General features: G+C 55.3%; 2 protein-coding genes across 2 annotated transcripts; one reads left to right on the top strand and one right to left on the bottom strand.

The window, feature by feature from the left end:
- Positions 1 to 7437: 7437 nt before the first annotated feature.
- ZMAT2 (zinc finger matrin-type 2) lies at positions 7438 to 16763 on the bottom strand. Its single transcript, XM_074156237.1, has 6 exons — positions 16737 to 16763; positions 13705 to 13798; positions 13073 to 13196; positions 11861 to 11934; positions 9873 to 10018; positions 7438 to 8265 (listed from the first exon to the last, which is right to left on the bottom strand). The coding sequence occupies exons 1-6, from the start codon at positions 16752 to 16754 to the stop codon at positions 8122 to 8124; spliced, it is 600 nt and encodes a 199-aa protein (XP_074012338.1). The 5' UTR covers positions 16755 to 16763; the 3' UTR covers positions 7438 to 8121.
- Positions 16764 to 16934: 171 nt separating this feature from the next.
- LOC141469755 (histidine--tRNA ligase, cytoplasmic-like) lies at positions 16935 to 23453 on the top strand. Its single transcript, XM_074155438.1, has 12 exons — positions 16935 to 17141; positions 17235 to 17354; positions 18107 to 18202; positions 19507 to 19632; positions 19810 to 19917; positions 20084 to 20182; positions 20492 to 20585; positions 20717 to 20844; positions 20927 to 21169; positions 21960 to 22076; positions 22341 to 22487; positions 22731 to 23453. The coding sequence occupies exons 1-12, from the start codon at positions 16935 to 16937 to the stop codon at positions 22785 to 22787; spliced, it is 1542 nt and encodes a 513-aa protein (XP_074011539.1). The 3' UTR covers positions 22788 to 23453.
- The last annotated feature ends 64 nt before the right edge of the window (positions 23454 to 23517 follow it).

Below are 23517 nucleotides of genomic sequence, written 5' to 3'. Positions count from 1 at the left end.
TTCTTTTCACAGATGCCTTGCCCAGAGGTGGGGTATGGAGCGATGAAGGATGCTGGGGCTCCATTCCCACTGGAAGTCCTAGCCCACGGGCTCTGTCCTGCAGGGTGCTTGAGTTGCACAGCACCCTCATGTTCCCTGGCAGTGGTGCAGGTAGACCTCTCGCACCAGGCAGGTTTGGAGCCAGGGTGTGTCAGTAAAGTTTTCCTGAAGTTCCAGGTGGTTTGTAGGTGAGAAGGTGTGGCTGAGGTGGCCAACTCAAGGGCCACTACCGGTAAACTGGGTTCTCCTCACCAGCAGCACACAGCAACATGGCAACAGCCCCTCCTGCTGGGATAGATGGAGGCTGAGACACCGGGCCAGCTCCCCATGGACCCTCAGTGGCCATTATCTACATTTTGAGCATTTTCAGACATGGGGGACCAGTCCTCCCAACTTCTGCATGAGCCAGTTCTGCCTTCCTGTAGGACACAAACTTCACTGGCAGCTCAGGGAGCCAATGTCTCCTCTCCAGCCCCAGAGGGGGAGATTTTCTTGCCAGCCCAAGCCTGCAAAGGGAGCTGCTTCCATGGCTGGTGTCTTGTTCCTCTTGAAGTAAGAGACCTCGGACCCAAATCAGAAGAAGGGCTGTGTCCCCATTATCCTGAGAGCTGGGAGTCATACTGCCCTGGGCATCCTCCCAGAGGCTCTCCCCTAAAATGTCCTGCGGGAATGTCTCCTCTCCTCTGGGAAGGAGTGAGAAGGAAGGGAGGTCCATGAGCAGGAATGTAAGGGTGGACAGAGGTGTGATGCTTGCATGGGGGAAGAGCAGAGGCTTTGGGAGTGAGGAGGTAACGGCTCTCCTCTGCCAGGCACCAGTGTGACTGATCTTGGAATTCTGCACACAGCGCCTGCGTCTGAAGTTTTGAAACAAGATTAAAAAGCTGATTTAAGGCTTGGAAAAAAGACCTGACAGGGAGAAGCATAAGTGAAACCGCCTGAACTCTTCATGCAAAAAAAAGCCAGAGGAGGTATGATGGTAGTGCCAGGGAGGTGTCACAAGGAGGAAAAGCTGGGGACAGCAGGGCAGCTAAAGGAATATGAACCCACGGCTTGAGCCAGGTGGCTTCGTGCACTGGGCAGTCAGAGGGGATCGAGCTGTCAGAACTGCTGATGGTGTCTGCGTCTCCTGGTGTCTGCAGGTCCCTGTGGAACAGATGTGTGTTCATCAAGCCCATTTTCCCCAGTGTATCTTGATGAAATGAGAAGACTGGCCCTGGGGAGAGGGGTTCAGGTTGACCTCACGTTCTCCAGCAGAGAAACCTCTGCAGCTCTCCCCTCCATACGGGTGATCCTACAAGAAATTTGACCTGCTCTTTCTTATGAGAAGAAGGTCCCGTAGCCACAAGGTAATATCTTGTCAGCTCCCAAAGGCTCCAGGGAATGGGTTATAACCCAAACATAACCCCAAAATAATCCTAACAGCTTCCCTTGGTAGTACTGCAGGATCCTCTCCTCTCCTCCTCTCCTCTCCTCTCCTCTCCTCTCCTCTCCTCTCCTCTCCTCTCCTCTCCTCTCCTCTCCTCTCCTCTCCTCTCCTCTCCTCTCCTCTCCTCTCCTCTCCTCTCCTCTCCTCTCCATCCTAAATAGCAGATGGAGATGTTGGAGTTGGGACCCCAAGGAGGAGGCCAAGGGGCAGGAGTTGGGGTGGATGTTTCCTTGCCCTCTCCCCACACACGTCTCCTTGCATCAACACCCAACAACAAATGGGTGCCTGCATTTCACTTTGAAGTCCCATGTCCCTGCGCTATGTTGGTGGTTTCAGAAGGGAAAGGTAGAAAAAGGCACTTTCTACTTTGTCCTCGTTTATGGTTTTTAGCCATCTGCTTCTATGGAGCCATCCCAGATCTCCAGGGATGCATCTCTGGAGAAGAAATTCCCATTTCGAGTCCTGGACAGATATGGGGATGCTCCCTGCTTCCCCGCCTCCCCGCTTTACTTCATTCCTCTGTCCCCATTCCTATGCAAGGGACCACCTCTACCTTCCCACCCTCCCCAGCCTCTGCCAGGGGGCTGTGTGGCCCCTTGAGACACCCCCCAAACATCCCCAATCTGCTCCCGGGAGCTTTGCAGATCCTTCAGGTCTCCCTTTTTCTCCCCCACCAGCCCTACTTTTTTCCTCTCTGTCTGGGAGATCAGTCATCGAGGGTGTCGACAAGCACACACCCGACTCCCCCGGGAGGATGGGGAGCGCTGAGGCTGGGGGTGGTGTTCTGCTGCGAGAAGGCAAAGATGCCATCAGCAGGTGCTTTGATCTGCAGACAATTACAGACGAGTGTAGGACCTCGCTCCGCTCAGGCAATAAATAATGGAATTTGCGCGTTGACACAGACAGATTCCCCCCAAACTGTCAGGGAAGGGGAGATGGAGAGTGAGGGAACAGGGGCCTGAGCGGCTGGAGGGAAGGGGAGGGGAGCGGACTGGGGAAGGGCCCATGGGAAAACAGGGAGAGGGGGCAAGGGAGGGGAAAAAGGAACAAGTTTGGGGAGGCAACGCTGGTGGAGGAAGCTGGGCAGGGAGAAGGAGCCTAAGGAACACATACTTGTAGAGGGGAAGGAAAATCAAGACAGGAACTGTGGGTGGAAAGCGGGGCGGGGGGGAGGCTGGGGGAGTGCTGCATACGCAGGAGGCTGGAAGCAGAGGGAAAAAAAATAATATCTGAAGGTGGAAAAGAAAGAGAAGGAGGAACAAAGGGATGGCAGTGCCCCCGGGGCTCCCCAGCTGCCTGGCAGATCACACGCTCCCCGAGCAGGGACCGTATTCCCGCAGCCCCTCTGCAGAGCAGCCCCAGCCCCACCCCCGGGCGCTCGGGGCGCTGACGGGGAGGCACAGGCAAGTTGGTGCCACTGGTGCACAGCCACCGGCAGGAATCTGCTCTGAGATCACAAGTCCCCAAAAAACCTCCTGCGGATGCCCTGTCCCCATGCACCCCCCGCTTCACCCCCATCTCCCCCTCTCCCTGAGCCTTCTTCAGCCCGGAGCTGTTTGTTCTCTGCCTGATGATGGTTTTTCGCTTTCCCTGCGACAAAGAAATCCCTCTCTTTTGCTCAGGAGCCCCACCACCGAGCCCAGCAGAAATCATCCATCCTTCCGGCAGCCCAACCTGGCTGTGGCAGCAGATCCGACTGGGACAGGGGGAGCCACTGGGACCATCTCTTTCCTCCCAGTTTGGAGCATCCAAGAGCGTTGTTTGCTCCCTCTTGGCCCCATCTGTGGCCTGGCCTGGCTCAGTCCTGAGTACTGAGCGTGTGGAGAGCAGCCCAACTTGCCAAGGTCTCCAGGCCAAGCACCACCTTGCTGTAGGTGTCCCCCGCTCCCTGCTTGGCCCTTTGTGGAAAACGGGTGTCCAAGTTTCCCATCCAAGCTCCAGTTGGGAAGTAAACACTTTCCAGCCCAGGGATGCCCCTCTCCAAGGTTCTACCTTCCCCTATCCCAGCCTTCCATCCCTTCCTGCTCCCGTTTGTGGAAACACCACTCCAGCCAGGGGTTGGACCTTTTCCCTTGCACAGTCGGGGACACACCGTTTCCCCCCAGGTGAGGAACGCAGGACAGGTTCCAGGTTGGACCAAGGGTTGACTGATGGGGGTAGCACTTCAGAAACAGAGTGTCCATAGAGCTGGCAGGGGCAGAAATAGTGGCTCCAGGATTGTGTGGGACGGTGCTGCAGCAGAAGGTCAGCTGATGGAGGGTGGGAGACCGAGGAGCCTCGCAGCCCTCACAGCCCGTCCCCAGCAGAGCAGGACTTTGGTGGTCCATCCTCCTGGCACCATGGGACCAGGTCAGAGCCAAGCAGGAGGGGGCGGTTCTGGGGGTATCGCCCATGGAACCTGTTTGGCTTAATGACGGCAAACAGCGAGAGCAGCTGCCTAACTGGGGTAGCAGTAGCTTATGGCCTGAGCAGTGGGAGGACTGGAGCTCCAGCCAAGCTCTTAAACCTCTGTTTTGGGAGGGTGGAATGTAAAACTGGCATAAATCACTGAAAAGCTGGGTCTTTTCGAGTCCATGCTGCTACTAGAGCCACTGAAGCAGGTAATGATTCAGCCAGCCCACACAGGACCCCTTCTCCAGGATCACTCTAGGACCCCCATCCCAGTCACTCTACCTGGACGATGGGAATTCTGGGCTGGATCTGGCTGGTGCTGCTCCAGTCCTGAGCAGGACCTGGAGAGAGTGATGGGGACGTGGGGCAGCAGGAGAGGGACGGTGTGAGGGGGTGCACAGCAGCCTCCCAGGTCCCTCTGAAGGAAGGAAAGGCGGGGGGGAAGAAGCTTCAGGCTGTGGTTCTGGTGCTCAGCCCCTCCATGAGGCTTCAGGCCTCCCTCCCTCCCAGGAGGCGGCCAGGGATGAAAACAGTTGGGAGAGAAGAAGTGGTGGGGCCAAGACAGATTTATGTTTTCTCTGGTGTCTGCTGTGACACCCCAGCGCTTCTCCAAACACTGCCATCAATATTTAATGGGATGGAGCCGCAGCAGCGTGGCTCAGGCTGAGCGCGGTCCCCAGCCTGGCTGGCACAGCGGGGTGCAGGGGGGGTCTGCTGGAGCTGGAGATCTTCCCCCCAGGTCCTCCAAAGCCACACGTCATGAGGAGCTGCTCTGTGGCCAGGACAGAGTCTTGTACCCTCAGCTCGGGCACTGAGAACACACACCAACCTGGGCTCCAGACACCTCAGATAGTGAGACCAGGCAGGATCCCCCAGCCCGGGCTGCATCCCCAGCAGCGTGGCCAGCAGAGCGAGGGGGGGAATTCTGCCCCTCTGCTCCACTCTGGGGAGACCCCACCTGGAGCACTGCGTCCAGCTTTGGAGTCCTCAGTATAGGAAGGACATGGACCTGTTGGAGTCAGGTCCATGTCCTCCAGCCACGTCCATGTATCCATGGCCAGAGGAGGTCATGGACATGCTGGGAGGGCTGGAGCCCCTCTGCTGTGAGGACAGGCTGAGAGAGTTGGGGGGGTTCAGCCTGAAGAAGAGAAGGCTCCAGGGAGACCTTAGAGCCCCTTCCAGTCCCTAAAGGGGCTCCAGGAAAGCTGGGGAGGGACTCTTGATCAGGGAGGGGAGCCATAGGAGGAGGGGGAAGGGTTTGACACTGAAAGAGGGGAGATTGAGATGAGATATTCTTTGCTGTGAGGGTGGTGAGAGCCTGGCCCAGGTTGCCCAGAGAAGCTGTGGCTGCCTCATCCCTGGAGGGGTTCAAGGCCAGGTTGGAGGGGGCTTGGAGCAACCTGGTTTGGTGGGAGGTGTCCCTGCCCAGGGCAGGGGGTGGGATTGGATGGTCTTTGGAGGTCACTTCCAACCCAAACCATTCTATGATACCCCAGCCTGGATGTGGGAACCAGGAGGAATGCCCTTCCTTGCTCCACCAGATCCCAGTTTGAACCTGTGGAAGAGCTGCATCCCCTTTTTGGCAAGAGCGAAGTGGGGTTCAGCAGGCGCAGAGCACCCCAGCCCTGTTTGCTGGGGGGGGGAAGAAAGAATGGGAGCTGCAGAGCCGGGGCCTCCCTCCCTTCCTCTAATTAAAACCCCAAGCCCTGACCCAGGCAGGCACATCCAGCATCCACAGCCTTACAGTTCCACACAGAGATGGAGAGTGCTAAGGAAGAGCCACAGAAAACCGCCTCTCCAGCACCAGGGGCAGTGAGGAAAAGGTTAACACCCCCCCTCCCCCCTCTCCAGCAGCGGTGGGAGCAAAGGGTTAAGGCGGTGGATGCAGGCAATGTTATCCCTCTCTTCTCTAAATATTATTTCCTCTCATGAAACCAGCTTTTCATCCTTGGCTGGAGGCAGCTCCTGCTGCTGGGAATCCAGCAGGAGCTTGTATCTGCTGCCGCACACACCACTGCTCCCAGCAAGACAAAGAGCTGGGTCCCCCCCTCCCAGCTCTCCCCTGCCGGCGAGAGCAGCCCCAGTGCTGGGACCAGCGCATGGAGACGCTGGGGCTTCAGCCCAGAGGGAGCAGGTGGCCTCGGGACGGGGTTTGGGTATCACAGGCTTTTTATCAAAGAGGAATCTCATTAATTTAAGCTCTCTCCCACCCCGCGGAGGGATTTCCTCCCCATCTCCCGGGAGGGAGAGCAGCCGGCAGAGGCACAACGGGCTGGGGGGGTGCTCCAGGAGGCTGCACAACCCTCTCTCCAGGGAGGTTTTGGGGGGGGCTGCCCATTTCACACCAGGATGGACAAGAACGGGTGGGATGCTCTGTTGGGAAACCAAGGCAGCAGCCACCAGCTCCAGGGTCACAACCGGGGGAAAAGGGGGGGGCACAGGGCAGCCCCGTCCCCAGAAGCCCCAGCTGAATTCCAGCTGCGGCGGGGGCCTGGTTCGCTGCAGAGCCAGTGGCTGAGGATGAAATGGCTGCGGTTAAATCTTCTCTGAAACGTCCTCAACTTTTAATGTGTCTGAAACCACGGCAACATCCCTCTCGCACCCCGGAGGGCACAGAGGCACAAGCGTCTCCTCTCTCCCGTTCAGCCACGTGCTGCCGCCTGAACATCCCCAGGTACGTGGCTGGAATGAAAGTCGCTTTTCCAGCCCGAGCGCTCGGAGAGCGTCTGCCGAAGCCGAAGGATTGCTGAGTTAAAAGGGTCAAACCTCCAAGGACAGCTGTATCTGACTGGCTATATATCATTTCAATAGCATCTTCAACGGGGATTATAATCTGAATTGAAGCGGAAAGACCCGAGGCAATGAAGCTGTCAGCAGTCTAAGATTAAGGAATTAAAACAGCAGCAAAGCATTACAGGATTTGTTCTAGACGTATTAGAAAGAGCGGGCAAAACACACCGCAGCCTTCCTCGGGTCGGAGATTTCACACGAGCACAGAGAAGGGCAAGAGCAAGGATCTCATCAATATACATAAAAAGAGAAAGGAGAGTGAGACAGAGCTACCGAAACCCAGCCACGCAAAATATAAATCCCGACTGTAGACGGGAATGAGTCACACGAGGTTTGAGTGAGGTAAATAAAAGCAGAAATGAAGTGGATTTAGGGGAGGGCAGAGGTGAAAAGACACCGATGGCCAGCAGACAGGGAAAAAATGGCCCTTAATATACTAAGGCTGGTAAATTCTGGAACGCAGCCCAGCCTGCTCTTGGATTTCCTAATGGAAATGCAGGTCCCCAGCCCTGTCCTCCCTTCTTCCTCTTCCCTTCTCCTTCCCTTTCCCTTTCTCCCTTCCCCTTCCATGTTTTTATACCCAGCTCCAGAATCACTTAAAAAAGCCGAGGATGATAGCAACTGCCTGCAGGGGCACTGGCAGCTGGGCCGAGAAAGTGGGGGTGACAAGCCCCCACCGAGGTCCCCCAAAGGCCACCACCACCTCCACGCAGCTTGGGAGACATCAGCAGCTCTTCTCAGCGGGTTGCACCAGCTTTCAAAACAAAGATGGAATCAAACTCTCACCAAAGGACCCATTAAACCAATTCATTTATTTCCAGCAAATTGCACACACCTTTCTTTCACTTGCTCTGTCCTACATCAGTCGCAGGGAGGAATTTCTCCCCTGCCTTCAAGATATCAAAGTTATGGGACGAAACACAAAGAAAAAGCAGAAAAAACACACAGGAAAGTTTTCAGCGACCCAGACTCCAGGCAGCCACCGGAGTGCTCAGCACCAGCCACAAAGGTGCCTGACGCCGCTGGCCATGGCACCTTCCCTTCCGTTATGGGATAAGAACCTGCATCACTCCCTGCGTCTCAGACACGCAGCCGTGCTGACAACTAAGAACAACAAGAGCCCGGAACAACGACGCCTGGTTGACAAGGAGATTAATTCCAAACCAGGCCACCTGCACAGAACTGTTGCATTTTATTGACACAAAAACGTACCCAGCAGAACACTTCCCTGCACACACGAGGCCACGGAGCAGTGATGAGCAGCCGGATCTAGGACACAGAAGGAGAAGGGAAGCTAATGACAGGCGGAGCTTGTTCTACAGCACAGGTAGAGCATGGAATCGCTTTTTGACTCCTCCAGCCAACTTCTACTGGCAGATTTACATACAAGTCTTCAAATCAAGTCTTTTAAGAGTTATCCAGAGTCCCCCGGGTAAAAACAATCTGTTTGAAGAAAGAGGAGAGTCCAGAGCTGCTCAGTGATTCTTTTTGGTTGAGCCGAAACCAGAGAAACCCATCACAGCTGCCATTTCATCATCCTCTTCAAATGTCAAATCTTCCTCTGCCCGCCTTTTCTTCTCTCTCTGCTTCTCCTTCTTGTAGGCTTTGGCCTTCTCCTCCTGCAGCAAAGGACAGAACAGCAAAATAATGTGAAGTTCCTGAGCTGAGTAAGATTTTGGGATAGTGGGCACTGCCCAGTTAACCCAAGTTGGGCCTGAGGAAATAGAGTGGCCACCCGAAATCCTGGACCACAGCCTCCCAGGAGGAGGTTTCCCACTGTCTCCAAACCACCCCAAGAGCAGAGTCACACAGAGGATGGAGCCAAAAAAAAGTGTTATGAAACTCTCTCTTCCTAACAAACGTCAGAAGTTTCATCTGGAAACAAGGCTGAGGTGAGAAGGAGCTGTTTTTGAAGCCGAAGGCCTTTCCCTCGTGCAATGCCCCGCTCCAGCAACTGTGGTGCCCGGTGTCGCTGCCTGCTGGCTTGCAGCCCGGCAGAGCGACAGCTGCTCACTGGAGCAGAAGCTGAAGCTCTGAGCTGCTTTGGGGGGGGTCTGGCATCAAAGAATATGCTCAGCTCTAATCAAAGTGTTTTGCTTTGTGAGGATCACAAGCCCTGGAAGAGCGCCAGGCTCGTACTGGGCGACGCAGAAGCATGGCTTTGGCTCCCAACTTTGCAACTGCTCCTGCCATTCCCATCACCGGCCGTTGCGCCGCAGCCACTCCAGACAGCCGTGCCCTGGAGAAAGCTATGCCAGAAGTTGCTGCTGATTTCTTCGTTGCCATACATTGGCAGCAGCTTTTCAACCCGCAACACTCCCTGCACCGCTGGGGCTCTTATCTCCTACCTCCCCCAAACAGATAGGGCTCAGCGGCAGCAAAGCCTGGTTGAGAGCAGAGCACAGGGCTGCTCCCTGTGCACCCCAACAGAGCACCCCTGCGGCGAAGCAAGGCTCAAACGGGCAGCAGTTATGTGACTGCCGATGGAGGAGAAGCTCCATAGAAGCTCCTCAACTGTCAGAACTTTGTCAGGTTTTCAAATAAACTTGATATTCATGAGCTGAGACCCAAGCCCAGGTTTGAGAGGAATCTGCTGTCGTTCGCTGCCTCCAGGCATGTGTCACACCACAGCACCCCTCACAAAACCTTTCCGTGCTCAGGGAGGCCACACAGAAGTGATGTGCCACGTGGAGAAGGAAGTCCAGCAATCCCAAGAACCATGGAAGACAAGAATCATAGAATACCAGGTTGGAAGGGACCTTGAGGATCATCTAGTCCAACCTTTCTTGGCAAAAGCACAGTCTAGACAAGGCGACCCAGCACCCTGTCTGGCTGAATCTTAAAAGTGTCCAATGCTGGGGAATCCACCACTTCCCTGGGGAGATTCCAGGGGCAAAGACACAGATCTGCTCCTCAGAGCACACAAGTTCAAACACAACTAACGGGAGACAAAACCCAGGGGCGTTGTCAGGACTGCGCTGCTCTCAGTGGAAACCTGAAGCACCAAACGTTACCCTCACACAGCAAGAGGGATCTCCAGGGACAGCAGCCAAAAACTTTTTAAAAAGTGAACAACAAAGAAACAAAACCCACTCACAGCAGCCGACAAGCAGCCCACGCTACCAAGAACAAGGCTTCTGTGGAGCAAGATTAGGAACTAGGGTTGATTTCATCAGGAAAGGAGTTTCCCAGGGACTTTGCTTTGTCAGACATTGCCCGGACTCACCTCCTCGCGGAGTTCCTTCATCCTCTCCTCAAAGTCATAGTCCTTCTGCTTCTCCTCCATTTTCTTCTTATTCACCTCAAAGCGTTTCTTCACCTGGTCCAGCGTGGAGCGCTCCACCCGCATGGACATGCCCAGATTTCTCTGGTCTAGAAAACAGGAGAGGAATCAGCCACGGTCAGCAATACCCTTGGCCTTGGAAGATCTGCACATAGCCGCCCCCGTCCCCAATCCCAATTTAAATTCCTTGGCACAGCAGCCTCTTCCTGTCATCCAACCTCTCAGAGCAGCTTCCAGACACAGCCCAGCCTCCAAATCCTCTCCACAGCACATCTCACCACCAACGTGGCAGGTAACCCAGCTTGGGGAGTGTGACACAATGGTATCTCCTCCCTGAGAGAGACACACGCTTTCTGGCCTCAACTGGTCCCATATTCCTACACAGACTGGGATTTCTTATGTCAGAGTGGATGGTCTTTAGGGGGACACCATAACCTAAACCAGGCAGTGACTACAATGATACACTACAAGAAGGAGGACACAGTTTATTCTCTTCAGGTTCCCCATTAGGATGTTCCCCATCACGTTGGTGTTCTGACACTACAGAAAATTTAATCTTGGACCAATTGAAAAAAAAAAAAAAGATTGGAATGTTGAAAAAGGGGCTAGAATAAAATGGGCAAGCTGGTATCTCTCTGCTATGGGAGAAGCTAAACAAGACATCGGTGGGTCCCAGTAGAAGATCCTCAGTACACAGGACGTTTCTAGCTAAAGCAAAACCAAAATATTAAGCCAGGCCTCTGATTCAGTGGCTGTATAGAGCAGATTCATAGAATCATAGAATGGTTAGAGTTGGAAGGGACCTCCAAAGACCATCCAGTTCCACCCCCTGCCCTGGGCAGGGACACCTCCCACCACACCAGGTTGCTCAAAGCCCCCTCCAACCCAGCCTTGAACCCCTCCAGGGATGGGGCAGCCACAGCTGCTCTGGGCAACCTGGGCCAGGCTCTCACCACCCTCACAGCAAAGAATTTCTTCCCCAGATCTCATCTCAATCTCCCCTCTTTCAGGTTAACACCGTTCCCCCTTATCCTAAAACTGCTCCCCTCCCTGATCAAGAGTCCCTCCCCAGCTTTCCTGGAGCCCCTTTAGGGTCTGGAAGGGGCTCGAAGGTCTCCCCGGAGCCTTCTCTTCTCCAGGCTGAACCCCCCCAACTCTCTCAGCCTGTCTTCATAGACCTGATTCACACATTTCAGCTCATGAGTAAGCCAAAGGGTGAAGGGGCCATCCCTGGCGATGTGTCCAACCCCCACTGCCTGGTAGATCCAAACAGCTGTGGCCCGGGTTTGTCCCAGAGGATGCAGCAGCACTTGGAAGCTCTAACTATGCAGCAGGAGGTAAGAGGGCTGCCAGGAGAGCTGCGCAGGACAACAGCAGCACCACACAGCAGCTCTGGGGTCAAACTGCCCCCCTCCTGCGCTCATCCTCATCCTCCGTCCTTGTAAACTCCAATCCACACTCTGGAGCTCAGGGACTAGCTAGTTTTGAGCTTCATACTCAGCTTCTACAAAGAGAAGCTTCTGATCACCAGATGAGCTAGTCCCATACCTTTTACTTATCGAAGAATTTCTTTAAAGTTTCAGTGCTGTAGAAAAGCCTATCTCCAGATTTTCAGAGGAGACATCAGGATTTGCTGACCCTGGGCTTCCCACAGCACAGACACTCTAACTGGGGAAAATAAGTCTCCCTAATCAGAGCAAACCAATCGCTATTTCTTTTGGGCTTATTCCATACAAATGGTCCTGCACCCTGGAGAAGTACCAGGAGATAATGGCAGCATCTCCCCAGCTCTCATGAGCAAACGCTGCCTCCATCCTGGTCTCCAATATATCCATGTGTAAGTGTTGAGCACTCAGACACTGGCGAGGTGGGAGGGGAAGAGCCCAGGGCGCTGCAGCAGCCCCCCAACACGGCAGAAAAATGATCCTTACGTTTTTTGCCATTGATGTGATCCAGGAAGTTAATGGAGTCCTTCACCACGCAGTCGCAGACGTTACAGTAATATCTGGCAGTGTAGAGAGAAAACATTAACGCCAAAGCACGAGACAAACCTCGTCTCACGGAACAACTATTTGAGATAATCTAAAACGTGGAATCTCCACATCTCTTGGGATACAGGTCCTTTCTCCAAGGCACAAGGGAACCTACTTCCATCAGAGAGCCCCAGTGAAAAGAAATGTGCCAGGGCACACCCCAGATTGAGAGCTGCCTGGGTTAACACTGGAGGTACCAACCCTGAGGCTGACGCCACTGTGACAGACGACAGAAACCGAGACATGAGCTGATCTGTAATACGTCAGTCTTCCCTCCCCAGTCACAACCAAGAGGGTGGGACAGACTCGGTGACACCGCAGGGCTTGGCTGTCCTCCTCCACAGCAGGACTGGCCGGGCAGCACAGGTTGCCAGGCTGCTGAGGGTTCTCACCTGGTTGCAAGGGAAGGTCCTTCCATCTCCATGGCCTCGAAGCAGCTCCCTGCTTTGTACAGCAGTGCTCTGCCCATCCTAAGAGCTGTTGCAAAAACCCAGCCAGGGCTCGCGCTTCCATCCCTGGATGCTGTTCCACATCTCCCTGGCACTGCTGGCTGTGAGGCTATGGCAGCGAGACACTACCAGGTTTTACTCTTACAATGGCACAAACCTCACGTGTTCTTCTCAACATCTCGATGGCTACACATCTGCCAAGAATCCTTTCAGCCTCTGCCCAAACATGAGCCACACAAATAGTGGCCAAATACCATTCCTAAGGACAGGTATCTGGATGTTTCTCCCATTCCCAGCGCACAGACATCCAAATCAGAAACTCAAATCATCAGCAGCGAGGGTCTCGCTGCCATCAGGCCTCCTGACAAACACAACCCAGGCGAGTAGCAGAGATCTGCCTCAGTTCTTTCTGCAGGAGAGCAGAGAAACACCAATATCAAGTAATAATGTCTGCAGGGGCTCAGCCTGCTGGGGCACTTCCATACCTTACCCCAGAAGACCCAGTCTGGGTGTAACACAGCGCAGCACCATCGCACCGTGCTCAAAACACGGGATAAATCACCACCTGGAGCACCGTAAGGGCCCACTGCTGTACCACAGCCCCCCACGGTCTCACCAGCACAACTCTGAGACCCCAAACAAAAATAAGACCATGACCTACCCTCCCATCTCTGACTGAGGGGTAGTTTTGGTGATGACGATGGTTTTTCCCAGCTTCGATTCCAGGTCCACTTTGTAGTCCCGGTGCCGCAGAAGTTCCCTTTTGACGGGCTGAGCTGGTTTGCCTAAAACAGGCAAAAACCCAAACTGTTTATCAGAAAAGGTCAAGCTTGACATGCTGGATTTCACATTGCCCTTAGTGAAGAGGGGCCTGTTGGGAACCTGGGAACTACCTGATTCAGGCAGAAATTGCACCTTTTTTTTTTTTAATCAGTAAAGAATATCATTTCCTCCTCACTATTTCCTGGTTCCTGTTAGAACCAGGTAGATCTGTGAGGCATCTCCAGCTCTAATGTGGGTCATACTCTGAGATCTCCTTGTTTCCAGGGGCTGATTGTTTCTCTCCCTCCCCAAAGAACAGGCAGACAGGCAAAGGTGCTCAGTAATTACTTTTGTCAAAAAATGTATTCAGTGGCAAGCACAGGAAAAAGGATGGGTGCAAGCCAGCCTTGAACTGCTGCTATTTCCTTTTGGGATTTCAATTCTGGCTGCTCTCTCCCTCTCAAACTCCGTGTGTTTAGGTGACTCACTGTCAAACGAGCAAAGCTCGCCTGGAGTCAGTACACTACGCACCATCTTTCTTTTCTCTCTCTTCCGTGAGCCGCTTCTCTGCAAGTTTCTCATATTCATCTTTGTCCCACTTTCGGCGGAAGTCCAAGTTCTTAGTCTGAGAAGGAAACAAAATGTATTAACATTTATTATACAGTTTGACCTGCTCTGAGGGCAGACTGGGGAAAGAGGTAGAATTACTCGGCTTGTGAGGCCACAGCAGTAAATTAGGGGCACTGTGAAATATCCCCATGTCCTCTGTTTTCATATTAAGCATGTAGCTTAGGAGAATAACCCTCGGCATATCTATGTCTACTCCTTCTAGAAGGATAACAAAGCACTGAGAGAAGTAACAACTTTATCTTAATAGCTCCTGAGACGATCACCCAGGCTTTCGCTTTGAAAACCAGACACAAACGGGATTTAAACCAACTGATCTAAGACCCCAAAGCACCACCTGTCAAACACAGCACAGTCATTAGCAGATTACACACACTTCTTCCCAAAGTCAATTAAACCCGAGTTGCAAATATCAGATGAGGAAACCGTGAAACACAACACGAGCTATAAGAGTTTGATTAAAACGCAGGAAGGCTGTGCATGACTACTCTCAGCAGTGTATCTACGCGTTAAAGGAATCAAAGTGCCGAGTTTGCTGTGAAATCAGAGGAACCAGTGCGGGTTTTTCAAGTGAGACAGGCGTCCAAGCAAACCAGAAACAGCTCTGAAACCCCATCTTGTCAAGGCAGGGTGTGGAGATACCAGGGAAGCACCATACGAAATGCACAGTGCAGACACGCAGGGAAGGGAAGAAACACCTCTGAGCAGACCGGCCCTTGGGCAGCTCCCCAGAGCGCCCTACACACCAGCGACAGGGTAAGTTGTGTGAAGAGAAGCTGAATTCAGGTGAAGCTGGCACTACAGAGCACAAAGACTATTCTTTTCAGGGGGGATTTTTCCCTTGTCACCAGCACGGTGGGCAGAAGTGACTGGCCAAGGATTCCTCTTCCACTCAGGTCTACACTCACCAGACCAGCACAGCCTCTTCCCAGTGTCCCCTGTATGCATTTAAGGCTCCCACACCTGTTATCGGTCACGGCTTATAGCTCAGACACTTCCTTCTTGAGAAGGTAACTCTCCTTTGGTTAGAAAACTGCATTTTACTCGGCATGGCAGTGAGAGGCTCTCAGTTTCATATTAAAAAAAAAGGAGGGATGTATTTTAAAATACCTCTGGGAACGAAGGATCCCCACACACCACCTTCTCCGTTCAGCCAAATCAAGAATCCAATCACAATCCAAAGGAAATAAATCCCATTTGAAGCTATAGCAGCAGCACAGTCATTTAATGTTTTCTCCTCTGGCAATCCTTCAAATGGAACGAACAACTACTGACAGGAATGAAAATGCCTTAGGGAGGTGTAGAAAAATTCTCATTTATTCCCAGAGCTTCTTAAGCACTTTAAGCATGTCATAACAGGTTTTATTAACCACCCTGAGCAAAAGAAAAGAAAATATCACGGAGTGTAAATTAATGTTTGGGGGTATTTTCCAGCATCTAGACTCTCCCACACACCAGCGTATTATCACAAATCATAGCTGGTGGGAGCCCAGGGAGGAGGTGATTTACTTGCTGCTTCACTCTCCTGTTGTAATAAAAGGCAGAGTCTTTCGCAGCTCTTCTACCAATCTCCCTCGTCCAGGCACAGGGAAAGAAATGAAACCCAAATGCCTAACAAGATCTTGGCTAGATATTTTCCAAAGGAACTTTTCTTAACTGGTCTGGTGGAGGCAAGGGTGGCTGCAAGCCCTAAAACCTTTACCTAAGGACTGCTTTGGATGACAGAAAGCATTTCCCAAACAAGTAACAACAATTAAAAACCAGAAGTGCCCCAGAGCCTCCTGTTCCCTGAGGAGACAGACACCGAACAATCTGCCCCCAGTATCAGCATCAAAGCCTATAAAATAATACAGGAGTCTCAAATCTGGCCCAATCCAACACAAACGCAGCCGCCAGTGGCTGAGAATAAAAGACAGGCCCCATCTCACTCCTGGGCTGACATCCTGCTCCCTGATCTCTCTCAGCATTGCTCACTTCTCAGCAAGCGGCTTCAAGTGAAGGAAAGATCAGCCATGAAGCAGAAAAGCACAGCCCCTGCACTGCTGACAGCTGTCTGGGGTATTACTAGAGGTGTTTAAAGCTGTCTGGCTCTCCAGTCACATTATGCCAATGGCATCCACCTCACCTATTTGATCTCAGCGTTCCCAACACCAAATTCTGCAGGATCCATACATGCAGAGAGACCTCACTGCCATATTACACAAATCCGGCGATGCCAATAAAATAATCATGTTACTCTGAGGCTGCAGGATTACAGTCACAGAAAGGGCAGTTTCTCCATGCAGGACAGATGGCAGAAGCAGCAACGTCTGCAGGACAGTGTGAGAGCCAGCCAGGAAACCAGCAACCCCTTCCCAGAGTAGCTGAGAAGTCATAGGGCAGGACAAGAGGGGGAATGGAAGGAGTGAGCTGCCTCCATCCCCACAACCTAGCCCCAGGAGGCCCCTGGGATGGGCTGGTCCCCCTGGGGGGGGGCTGAAGGCGGGTGGGCACCCCCACCCCGGGGGCTGGGGCAGGTTCCCATATCCTCATGCCGCCTGGCTGAAGCAGGGGCTCCCACGGCAGAGACCTGGCCTAGAAAAGGGCAGACCGGGGTGAGGTCCACTCCCCTTCTAGCCCTGAAGGCACCGAGGCCTGTCAGGCCCCGAATCTCCCACCGCCCACACACAGAGAGCACAGAGCTGTGAAAAACAGGGACGGGACTTCCGCGCAGGCCCCGGTCCCCTCACGCTCCCCCAGGCCCGCCACCTCCCCACCCCCCGAGAAGTCCCTCACACCGCGGCCTGGCGGCAGGCCCCGACCGAAGCCCAGACGCAGCGGGGCGGTCCATCCCACCACCTGCCCCTCCAGAGCAGCTCCCGCCGCCCCAGCCCTGCCCTGGGCACGGCCCAGGGCCTACCGAGCGAAAGCGGCCTACCGCCGCTGCCAGCACCTACCCCACTGCCCGACGCCATGTTGAGGGTGCGGGCGACAAGAGAACGGCAACTGTCGCGCGGTGGCGCCCAGGCCGTAAAGCGAGTCAGTCCGCCTGAGCACCACCGAGTGCCTGCCGCAAGGGCCTAGAGCGCCGCGAGGCAGCAGCGCCGGGGCGGTCATGTCGAGTCCGGCTGCTTCCGGGTTCCCCGGGACCGGCCATGCTGCGGCTGGGCCCGCTCGCCGCCGCTGCCGGGCGCCTCCTGCCCGCCGGTCCCCGCCTGGGGCCGCCGCGCCCCGGCGGGTGCCGGCTGAGCCTCTCCCGGGCCTGGCCCGTGGGTGATCGCGGCCTCCTGTCTCGGCAGGTGCGGGCGGCGGCGGACTCGGCCCACGGCGGCGGTCGGGGCCCGGCTCTGAAGACGCCCAAGGTAACGGCGGGGAGCGGGGGCCGCGCCGGTGGTTACCGGGTGTTGTTCCCCCGCTGTCCCCGCCGCTGACGGCCGCTCTCCGTCCCGGTGCAGGGCACCCGTGACCACCCCCCCGCCCAGGCGGCGCTCCGGGACCGGCTCCTCGCCGCCGTGGTGGCCTGCTTCAAGCGGCACGGGGCGGCCGCCATCGACACCCCCGTCCTGGAGCTGCGGGTGAGGCAGCGTCAGGGGGGCCTTGGCGGGTGGCGGGACAGCCCCCCCCCCCCCCATTTCCCCCTTGGGGCGGGTGGTGACCCCCACCGGGGCTGTGGGTCCCCGCTCAGCCCCCTCCCCCATCTCGTGGGGCTGGGGGGTGGTTGTGGAACCCCACCCGTGGGGGTGGGGGACCCTCTTCTCCCCACCCCCCGTGGGGCTGGTGGGGATTTGGGACCCCCTTCTGCCCCACCTGTGGAGGTGGGGGATGTCCCTCTTCCTCCCCCCGTGGGGCAGGAGGAGTGGGGGGGATGTGGCACCCTCCTCTACTCCTCTGTGGGGCTGAAAGGGGGGGAGGAGGGGACTGGGGGACCCCCTTCTGCTCCCCTGTGGGGCTGGGGAGGGCTACAGGACCCTCCTCTCCCCTCCATGGGGCTGTGGGGATCCCCGTCCTCCTGCAGGACTGGGGAGCACCCATTTTCCTTGGGGGCAGGTTTGGGGCAGGGCTGGGGGATCCCCGCCATGTAGGATGTGGTGGGGGGGCAGCCATGACAGTCCCTTGTGGGTCCCTGTTGGGGGGGGGGGGGGGGGGAATGGGGCTGTGGGCCCCCTTTCTGCCCCAGGTCAGAGGGGGCTGGAGTGGTATGTGTGTCGTGTCCCCGCAACTCTTTGCTTGAGTTGTGGGGCTTGGGGCGGGGGGGAACACTCTGGGCTCTGTCCCCGTTACCCCAGAGCGCCCCCGGTCCTTCTCCATCCCCCTCCTCTCCCCACAGGAGACGCTGATGGGGAAGTACGGGGAGGAGGCAAAGCTCATCTACGAGCTGCAGGACCAGGGCGGGGAGCTGCTGGCCCTGCGCTACGACCTGACCGTATCCTGCCCTGCTCCCGCCCAGGGGATGGGGATGCGCTGAGGTCGCTGCCACCTCCACTTTGTTGGGCCACCCTTCATCCAATCACGGCATGGTTTGAGTGGGAAGGGACCTTTAAAGGCCACCCAGTCCCACCCACTGCCACAGACAGGGACATCTACTAGACCACGTTGCTCAAAGCTCCATCCAGCCAGGTCTTGAACCCTTCCAGGGATGGGGCAGCCACAGCTTCTCTCGGCAACCTGCGCCAGGCTCTCACCACCCTCACTGTGAAAATTTCTTCCTTATATCTAGTCTAAATCTGCCCTCTTTTTCTTTAAAACCATTCCCCTGGTCCAATCACTACAGGCCCTGCTAAAAATCTTGTCCCCAGCTTTCCTGGAGCCTCTTTAGGGACTGGAAGGGGCTCTAAGTCTCCCCGGAGCTTTCTCTTCTCCAGGCTGAACCCCCCTAACTCTCTCAGCCTGTCCTCACAGCAGAGGGGCTCCAGCCCTCCCAGCATCTCCGTGGCCTCCTCTGGCCCCCCTCCAACAGGTCCGTGTCTTTCTGATGTCCCCAGAGCTGGAAGCAGCACTTGGGGGGGGGCGTCTCCCCAGAGTGGAGCAGAGGGGCAGAACCCCCTCCTTGCCCTGCTGGCCACGCTGCTGGGGATGCAGCCCAGGATGTGGGAGGCTTTCTGGGCTGCCAGTGCACGTTGCTGGCTCATGGCCAGCTTCTCATCCACCAACATCCCCAAGTCCATCTCCTCAGGGCTGCTCTCCATCCCTTCATCCCCCAGCCTGCACTTGCGCTTGGGATTGCCCCAACCCAGCTGCAGGACCCTGAACTTGGCCTTGTTGAGCATCATGAGGGTCACAGGGGCCCACTTCTCGAGCCTGTCTGTGTCCCTCTGGATGGCATCCTGTCCCTCAGGAGTGTCACCGCACCACTCAGCTTGGTGTCACCTGCAAACGTCCTGAGGGTGCACTCAATCCCACTGTCTCTGTCGTTGACAAAGATACTGAACAGTATTGCCTTGCCCTGCCTGTGGGTCCCATCAGGGTGATGGAAACCTCCTTCCCACCAAGCAGTGGACACCACTGTGTGAGGTGTTAACATACCGTGGTTCAGAAGGAGGAGATGGAGTTGTCCTGGTGTTGGAAGACCTCAGCGTGATTCATCATGCTCATCACCAACCTCGGTTGATGACCTCCCTAGAGATCGGGGAGCAGCTGGCAAAGCGAAAGGGGGACAGGGCTCTCTGGTTTAGCTTTCTGCAGCTCAGAGCATCTCCACGTTCCTGTCCTTAACTCCTCAGCCCCCAGGTGCCCTTCGCTCGCTATTTGGCCATGAACAAGATCACGAACATGAAGCGCTACCACGTCGCTAAGGTCTACAGGCGGGACAACCCGGCCACAACCAGGGGCCGCTACAGGGAGTTCTACCAGTGCGTGAGTGTTGTGGTGGCTGCCGTGTGAGGGGATGAGGCTGCTCGGGGCGGGAGGGCATGGGGGATGCTTGGGTTTTACTGGCTGGGTAGTCTTCTGCTGCTGTGGGTCCATGTGGGGTGCCTGGGGGAGCTGAAGAACCTCAGCTGTGCCAGGAGCCTCTGCCGCTTCTGCCCCCAGGATTTTGACATCGCCGGGCAGTTCGACCCGATGATTCCTGATGCTGAGTGCCTGAAGATCGTGGATGAGATCCTGAGTGACCTGCAGCTGGGAGACTTTCTCATTAAGGTGAGATCAGACCCAAGTGGCTTTCACACCTCGGTGCCTTCCCTTCCCATGGGATTGAGAAGGCACCAGGAAACGCCGACAGCTGCAGCTTCCCGCACCCATGGAGTGAGAAGAAATGGCAATGGGGGGATGTCCCCTGAGCTAAGTGAGCCTCTCCCACCCCCAGGTCAACGACCGACGGATTTTGAATGGTGTGTTTGCCGTCTGTGGCATCCCGGAGAGCAAGTTCATCACCACCTGCTCTACCGTGGACAAGCTGGACAAGGTGAGCGTTGTGCAGCAGGGGAGGGTGGATGTCTCAGGCTGGGCAGTGTCGTGGCCGGTCTCATCATCAAGAGGTTCAGAGCTGCTAAACCCTTGGTGTTTGTAAAGGATTTGGGGAGCTCTTGTGTGTAATTAAGAATAAAGCCTGGCGTTTCCAGTGGCTCCTGTTAACAATTTCCTGGGAGAGGTGTGGGTCATTAGTGAGATTGCTGGTTGCTGTCTTTCTGAGCGTGTTGTGGATGCGTGGGCTGGTGGAGACCGTGGGTGATGAGTGTCCTGCAGCAGCCGAGATTCTCGTTTCCCCTCGCAGATATCGTGGGAGGATGTGAAGAATGAGATGGTGGGAGAGAAAGGGCTCTCTCCCGAGGCTGCGGATCGCATCGGGGAGTATGTCCAGCTTCACGGTGAGCACCTGGGGTGCTCAGCCCTTGTCCTTCCAGGCTGGGCAGGGAAAGTGACAGAGAGGTGCTGACCAGGCCCATCGCTGCGGGTGCTGCTGCACTGGCAGCCCTGAGAGCTGAGCTCGTTCCCACAGGTGGCCTGGACCTGATCGAGCGGCTTCTGCAGGACCCCAAGCTGTCCCAGAACAAGCTGGCCAAGGAGGGGCTGAGGGACATGAAGCTGCTGTTTGAGTACCTGACCCTGTTTGGCATCACAGGGAAGGTGAGGAGCTGCGGAGGCAGGAGGGGGTGCAGCCCGGGCCCCCCGAGTGCGCCCAGTGATGGGGCTCCCTCATGTCCTGCAGATCTCTTTTGACCTGAGCCTGGCACGGGGTCTGGACTATTACACGGGGGTGATCTTTGAGGCTGTCCTGCTGCAGCAGGAGAACGACCACATGGAGGAGTCGGTCAGCGTTGGGAGCGTGGCTGGAGGCGGTCGCTATGACGGGCTGGTGGGGATGTTTGATCCCAAGGGACGGAAGGTGCCCTGCGTGGGGGTCAGCATTGGGATTGAGCGGATCTTCTCCATCCTAGAGCAGAGGGTGAAGGTAGGTGATGAATGGCATGGGGAAGGGCTCTAGGAAGCCATCTATTGTTTGCTACAGAGCTCTACAGCTCCACAGTGGTCGAGAGGAGAGGATTTGGGGGGAGAAGATGGGTGGTCTCATGCCTGTCTGTCCATGCACAGAAGACTCTTCTGCAGCCCATCAGGATGTAGGCATGGGCAGCTAAGGGCAGCATTTCGTAGCAGACACCAAGGAATTGTTAGAGACAGGCCCTGAGCTCTGGTCCTAGCTCTGATCTTTGTGTCCCAGCCTCTTGCCTGGGAAGTTTTCTGTCCTGGGGATTGTGAAGTGATGAATTCGGTAACAGCTGTGGTGCTCGCTCTGTAATGAGCACCCTAGGAAAGTGTGTGAGAAAATTCATCCCTCTGCATTTAGTTCTGAGCTTGCGGTTCATAACAAACGAGGCTGAAGCAATGTGTTTGGACCTGAAGAATCAAAGGAGACATCAGAAAGCTGTCCAGGTCCCATCCCGAGGGGAGAAAGGAAGGCCAGGGTCCCATGGGAGCAGCAGCACATGATTAAGTAGTGTGTCACAATGCAGATTCTCTGGGGGACTCATTAAACGTGCCCAGGTTGTCTTATCTGTGCACTCTTTTTGCTTCTGGAAGGTTAGCCTTGCTCAGTAACCCTCACTGAACAGTCACAGTTAGCTTTTAAGTATGCTTGTTTTGGGGAGCTAAGTTAAGGTCTGAAGATAAGGCGAGATGAGCTTGTTGCGAGCTGCAGATTCCCTCAGAGCCTGTCGCTCCCACAAGTGCGTCTGTCCCTGCAGGCTTCTGGGGAGAAACTTCGAACGACTGAGACACAAGTGCTGGTGGCTACACCTCAGAAACACTTACTTGCTGTGAGACTGAAGCTCATCTCCGAGCTGTGGGACGCAGGGATCAAGGTAAAATGAGGACTTGGGCTTGGCACTGGCGTGGCTTGAAGGAGGGAGAGCCTTAAGGGAGCTGTAGCACAGCAAAACCAACTCCATTGGTGGTGTGTCTCTTCAGGATCTGTCCCTGTCTGAGATCTAGCAGGCAGAGAACAGCTGAGAGCACTAAAGGCAACTGCTTGCTGCAGGAATAAGGAGACAGAGTGTTCTGTGGGGTTTTGGTGCTGGCTGTTTTGCTTCAGGATTCATCAGAGCAAATTTCTTCCACTCTCCTAGGCAGAGATGTTCTACAAGAAGGATCCTAAACTGCTGAAGCAGCTGCAGTATTGCGAGGACATGGGGATCCCCCTTGCTGCCATTGTAGGAGAGCAAGAGCTGACAGATGGAGTTGTCAAGCTGCGAGATGTCGCAACAAGACAGGAGGTGAGAATATCATCTTACACCAGGTTTCAAAAGTGCGTCCAAAAATCTAGATTATTGAAAGGCTCTGGGGTTTCCCTCAGTGACGTTCCTTTGGGGAGCTGTAGCACGGATCTGTTGGGTGACTGCTCCAGAAAACCGGTCACAAACTGTGTCGGTACCCACAGCAAGTCCTTGGGGCCAGATCAAAGGGTGGTTTGCTCATGGTTCCAGTGCTGCTACCAGCTTCTCTCCATTTGCTTGTAGGTTGATATCCCAAGAGAAAAGCTTGTTGATGAGATCAGAAGAAGGTTGGAGCCATAGGACTTCTCTGGCCAGAGCTGCTTGACTGAACTGTACAACTGGAACCCTCCAGCACCTTTAGCCACTCACTTCCTGCTGAAGTCTGGTCACCATCTACTAGCCTGAGGCTTATCTGCCTGGGCTACGGCAGTGTCAACACAAGATATCCGCTCGTAAAGGAGGAAGCGGGTTTTAAAAGTTACGGACGGCGCAGTCACGAGGTTAACTTTCTGGTTAACTGCTCTGAAGGATGGGTCAGGCTTGTGGGTTCCTAATATTGCAGTATCTGTGACTGTGCAGCTGTTTCCATCCGCTGTAGGCAGTTGGGGTGGTGGCACGGGCACAGATAACGTGGTGCAGCTCAAGCAGGATCAGGCTGAGCTCTGGAGCTGGGGGGCGGGGTGGGGGTGGATCTGTGGCATGTTGGGCACCTGCAGGCTTGGCATGTAGGGAGAGGGTGGCAGTGGAAGGCCACTCCCACCCGTCTGAGGACTGCAAGGGCATCACCGGGCTACAATCAGGTACTGGGCCTGGTGTGCTCCGGGGAGCCTGGCCTGTGGCACCAGACTGTGGGGAGCGCAGGCCCCCTCAGGGAGGGACGCAGCAGGGAGCTGGTGCAGCTGGGTGGGCAGGCTCCGGCTGGTGCGAGCGTGGAGGAACTCTGGGAACTCTGTATTTTTATATATTAAAAAAAAATCGAAAAGCAAAAACCCACCCTCGGGCGTTTATTCGAGTTTCGCGACGCCGTTGC

The sequence above is a fragment of the Numenius arquata genome, chromosome 11 (assembly GCF_964106895.1).
Source record: "Numenius arquata chromosome 11, bNumArq3.hap1.1, whole genome shotgun sequence".
Lineage (NCBI taxonomy): Eukaryota > Metazoa > Chordata > Aves > Charadriiformes > Scolopacidae > Numenius > Numenius arquata.
This window is presented reverse-complemented; position numbering and strand designations above follow the sequence as displayed.